Source organism: Glycine max, chromosome 15 (genome assembly GCF_000004515.6).
Source record: "Glycine max cultivar Williams 82 chromosome 15, Glycine_max_v4.0, whole genome shotgun sequence".
NCBI lineage: Eukaryota > Viridiplantae > Streptophyta > Magnoliopsida > Fabales > Fabaceae > Glycine > Glycine max.
Genome location: NC_038251.2, coordinates 40,816,835 through 40,822,163, shown reverse-complemented (window position 1 = coordinate 40,822,163; position 5,329 = coordinate 40,816,835). Strand labels below are relative to the sequence as shown.

At 34.3% G+C, this 5,329-nt stretch overlaps 1 protein-coding gene across 2 annotated transcripts; it reads right to left on the bottom strand.

Moving 5' to 3' along the window:
• WRI1B (ethylene-responsive transcription factor WRI1b) lies at positions 1–5,009 on the bottom strand. 2 transcript variants are annotated; one of them, NM_001249073.2, is made up of 7 exons: positions 4,792–5,009; positions 4,607–4,689; positions 4,385–4,393; positions 4,109–4,197; positions 3,903–4,027; positions 3,560–3,636; positions 1–1,117 (listed from the first exon to the last, which is right to left on the bottom strand). In NM_001249073.2, exons 1-7 carry the CDS (start codon positions 4,968–4,970, stop codon positions 441–443), a joined length of 1,239 nt encoding a protein of 412 aa, NP_001236002.2. In that variant the 5' UTR covers positions 4,971–5,009; the 3' UTR covers positions 1–440. The 2 variants fall into 2 exon arrangements, with proteins under 2 accessions (NP_001236002.2, NP_001341617.1); NM_001354688.1 differs by lacking the exon at positions 4,385–4,393.
• Positions 5,010–5,329: the final 320 nt, after the last annotated feature.

Here is a 5,329-nt window from a genome sequence, read left to right as displayed (position 1 = left end):
TAGGCAAAGGAAAAGAAAGCCTAAATTGTTTAAACAAAGGAAACTTGGCCTTTGCAGTTTGCACTCCATATGCTAAAAACAGTCTGATCTTAATTTATACTGCATTATCCCCCAAGAATAGGAATGGTTTAAATTTCCCCTCTCTTCATCTCCTTACCCCAAAAGTAAAAAGAAAAACAAAACATTGTTTGCACCCAAATCACATTTTTGGTTTTTTCTCCTTTTTTTTTATACTAAAATCCAAGTCTAAAATGAACATTTTCTTCTTTCGACAACGGAGTATGGATGAAAGGAAAATCCTAAAACCAATGAACATTTTCACAAGTCACACCCATCCACCAACCTATCACAACAAACCCCAACAACATGCATAACAAACCCAATAATAATCTACACAAGGTTCCATTCCATGTAGGTCATCCATCACCCTTCTGAAGAGATCATAGATCTAGAGCATAGTCACAAGAAACTGTAGTTGTAGATGATGGTGAAGAAGCAAATGATACTATCTTCTGCTTGTTATCCACATGCATCATGCTTCCACCAGCCCCATTTGTGTCTCCACACTCAACACTATCCAAAACTGCGCTCATATTGTTGACATCACTCTCAGTCTCATCACCAGGTTGAGTGCTGAACAGAAAATCAATGTCTTCCTCAAACCCTGCACTATCAAACATGCCCACCAAGTCATCATCACCTTTGCAGAAAGCCAAGTTTGGATCTTGAAACTGAGACAAGCCAGTGTACATGAAGCTCCATGGCAGATCCTGCTCAAGCACATGGTCCATAATTGTGATCAGTGATGATGATTCTTCTTCCCTTGGAGAGACATGGGGGGTGTATTGAACTTGGTGCTGCTGTGGTGGCATGTGCAGATTTTCAGATGGGGGTGGTGTGGTTATTGTTGTTGTCTGTTGTTCTACTTCTACTTCTTCAGAGTCAGAGGAGTTAGGAACTGTTTCCGTTTGTGCTTCTGTTTGTTGTTGTTGGGTTTGGTCATTTTTCTTCTTTATTTTGTCCATGTAGTTGCTTATGTCAAAATTGGTCACTGCATTGACTCCACGGTACTCTATTGCTGCCATGTCATATGCCACTGCTGCCTCCTCTTGAGTTTCTTTGGAGTTCAAATCAAGCAAAAAGAAAAATGACCCCAAAAGATTAGCAATTAAACAAGAGTAAATAATTTATACAAGAACACGTAAATGATAAATTATTTTTACACGATGATCTAATTACAAATTATTATATTTGAAAAGTTTGTTATGTTAATTATACTAACGATTATTTCTTATTGATTGACAATGTTACTGTTTTTAGATTTCGCTTATAGAAATTAAACTGACTAAAATAACAGGAGTGTAAGCTAAAAGTGGTTGGTGACTATTTAATTCATGAAAGAATAAGATTTCCAAAAAGACAACTTTATGACATACATAGAATCTCACAAAGCTAAAAGCTTGAAGTATCACGGCAGGATTACTATTCACGTGCCCACTGGATTGGGGTGGGGGGTTGTTAGTGTCCTGCTTCCTGTTTTAATTTTAGCTAATTATAAAATTATTCAAACAAACTTTCATTTTTATTCTGCTTTCAAGATTGGAAATTTTTAATTAGCTACTTTGACCGACATGTTGGCAGAAGATTGTGGACACTGCATATGAACAAAGTACAAAGTCAAGGATATGCTGTACCATCCAACATGCTTGTCTATTGGGTTTAGGGCTCTATTGTCAAATGTTAGATTGAACTTGGCCAACTAATTGTCCACTAAACATAGCTAAATTTGACAAAAACATTATTTAGACATTTTTTTAATTTTCAAAAACTTCTCAGAGTACAACATTTAAGATATGACACTATTTTTTTTTTTTGCTTGTATGCATATTCCCTTATTATTGTCATTTTACGTATCTGGTATGTCTCTCTTTTTCTTTTTAAATTTGATCTCACTATTTTATTTATACAATTTTGGTTAATCTATTAAATATTAGACTACGAGTTAACTGATACCAAAATTACACAATTAAATAGTAAGATGATCAAATTCACGAAAAAAATAAGGAGACTAAATTTTTTAAATGATGATAACAAAGGACAAAAATATAATAAAACAATTTTTTTTTCTATCAAGCCATATGCAAATACATCTACAATATGTGGCAATTTATGAAAAATAAAAATTTCAATATGGTTGCACAAGAATTAAAATTATGGATATGTAAACCCTACACACAAGCCCCTGGTGGTCACTTTGAATAAATTGGACCCATCAAGAAAGGGAAGAGGGGAATGCACGTGACATGTTGCTTACTGCTTGCAGCTGTAACTTGCCTATGATCCTATTTTTATGTGATCCACAACCACATATTATACTGTCAGACCAGAAATTGATGCATACTGCAACTAGTGGACAACAGTACTGCAGCTCCAGTTCATTCAATGAGCACAACTCACACATGCATCCTAAACTTAAGCTTTACCTGTGCCATTAATTATGAGAACTGCAGTTTTACAAGCTGTACTGGCTAAAATATTTGTCTTAGGAATTAAATCTCCCCTCTCTTTTCTATCTCATTACTTAATATTTTAATTGAAAAATAACACTCCAACAAAAGAAGTAATTAAAAGAGAGAAAATTGTGACTTCTAAAAAGAGTGGTTTTTTACTGGTATGTTACTTTTTGAATGAATTTTTTTTTTAGGCAAAGTTACTTTTCAATTAACAAAATGGTAACAAAACAGGTAGAGTCAGACAGAGAGAATATGAAATTTGAATCCGCCTACATGTGGTTCGGACTTCTGAGAGAATTTTTGTCCTATACTATATTTAAAAATGTAATTTTTAAAAAACTACCAGATCTGTATATTTTGTTTAACTAGAAGGAGGATGACTAGAAAGAGAAACTTTTGAAATTTGAATTGAAAAGAAAAAAAAAAGAAGATTTTTTTTGTACTCTTATTAATGAAAGTATTTTTTCTCTCTTTTTCTTTCTACTCATTTTTTCTTCAACTAAATATTTTTTTGAATGAAATTCATCCATCCCTCTCTCTCTCTCCTTATCTAAAGGAAGAGTACGTACAACTCAGCAAGGGGTGGGCCTATTGTGTGTAATTATCAAGTATAAAAAAAGGATATCAGTCTAACGGGATATTTAATATTTTATTGAACATGGACTTTGGAAAAATAACATCAAAATTAGAGAAAAAAATTGGTAGACTGAATGAAGGTGAAAAATAGCTTCTATTAACATGAGTAATTTATGGTTTTTATGAGGCGCCAGATTCCTTTGTTAATGGATAAAGGAATTTTATTTTAAGAAACACAAATGCCAAATAGTACTACGGGCTCTACAAATTGTACTTTTCCCAGCTACGGATTGCCACATGCCCATGTGACATTCTTTGCTTGAGTTACTAAAGAGAGAAAAGAAATTACAGTTCTTGAAATTTTCCCTTTGCAATTTCACAAAATTCACCTTAATTTTGTTATAGCACTTTCCTAGGACCAAAAGTTTGAAAACAATTTTAATCTAAGAAAAATAGATGTGAAAACTTACTATATGTCCCCAAGTAGAGGTACTTGTTTCCGCATACTCTTCCAATTCGTGCTTCCCAGCGACCATTATGATGATGCCTATCCAAAGTATAAGATATGTATTAATATCATAATACTTAATTTACTAAGAATATTTTGGCATTTTAATTACCATAAATGGCAAAGCCCATTAATTATATATATGCATTGAATGTTTTTGTATCGGGATCGAGTCCAGTTCATATGGCCGTATGGCCGAATTTGCAAACACAATTATCATGTGGACTCAGGATCCCAATTGTAAAATTAACTAGTAAAAGAAAATTGACTTAGCTATGTGCAAATGTCATTTCAATGCAACTAACCTAGCAACCCCACGGTACTTAGACAGGCCTCTAGAAAAGCCACTGCTTTGGCGCCGCAAAGAAGCCAAATATTCTTCTCTTGAAACCTTGTCCATTTCCTCGAGCTCCTTGGTATAAGTTTCTATCTGCACGGTTCAACTATAATTAGTTGATACAGTAATTTTTTTTTATCATATTATAAATTATACAAAATAAAATTAATGTACCGGGAAATTCAGGGTTGCATCTTTTCCCCAGTATTTAAGGGCTGCAAGGTCATAGGTACGGGCTGCAGATTCTTCAGTATCATATGCCCCTACATGAACAAAGAAAAATTAAAAAAAAAAAATGGGTCCAAGCAACCGCATCACGATCAGAATCTTTCTTGATCACAAAAAATAATCTGAAAAGAGGGGATACTGTGATACAATTAATTTATTTTAGAAAAATTGAAAAGTTGACTAGGATTGTGTGAGATCCAAGTGCATGAGAAAGGGACTTACCCAAATAAACTAAACCAGCCCCAAAAGTGTATGTGAACGTTGCAATCACAAAGATTACCAGGAATAAAACAAGGTCAGAAATGATAATAATAATAATAATCACCACTAAAAAAATACACAGCAAAAATAGTAAACAAAAGGTAATAGATCTCCTTGATTTTCTCTCTCGTTTTCCCCCCTCTTTTTCTGCATTAATTTAATCACCTCAGAAAACAAAATTACCTTGTCGACCCTTCTTGCTCTGAATGTTGTTCCAAGAGCTCTTATCCCATAGGTGAGCTTCAAACCTCCCTGTCCACCTATGCCTATTGATCAAAGACAATTATTAATGACATGCAAATGCAAGTGAAACCCCATTTTGGGAATAATTCAAAAGAGAATTGAAAAAACAGTGACTCAAACCAAACCTTGTAACTCCTCTATAGATAGAGCTTCTTCTGCCACCAGTGGTGGTTTGGTTCTGCTTGCATTTTTGTGACTTCAAATTATTCCTCCTTGGATGCTTAGGCCTTCTTTTTTCAATGGGAGCTTCAAACCCAACAGAGGAAGTAGATGATGAACAAGAAGATGCTGGAGACCTCTTCATTTTGGGGGCCTCTATCTTCAATAATGCCAACAACACCCACCTTTTTTGTCCCAAAAGAACAAAAAAATGAAAAATACTCAATGGGTGTGTGTTTTGAGATGAAAAATTAGACCAAAAAGAAAAACAAGGATTTTGAATGTGTTCCCACTTCCCAAGTTTCTCTCTTTTTTACGATAGCATCTTTGTATATGAAGCAATAGTAGTAGTAATCTGGTTACCTAAAGTGGTTTGCCAAAACATAGAGAAAGGGAGAATGAAGAAGGAAAAAGATTTTGGAGGGTATTATAGAAGGAGGGGAAAATAGTATTTAATTAAGCAATTGAATCTGTAATATTTCTGGGGGTTGGGGTTGGGAAGGA

Bases quoted from the DNA above. Each gene is read 5' to 3' on its own strand.
- WRI1B (NM_001249073.2), bottom strand. From the start codon at position 4,970: ATGAAGAGGTCTCCAGCATCTTCTTGTTCATCATCTACTTCCTCTGTT. The intron at 4,690-4,791 runs GTTTGGTTTGAG...TTTGATCAATAG, and splicing joins ATCTATAGAGGAGTTACAAG to GCATAGGTGGACAGGGAGGT. The intron at 3,637-3,902 runs GTTAGTTGCATT...TACTTTGGATAG, and splicing joins AAGTACCGTGGGGTTGCTAG to GCATCATCATAATGGTCGCT.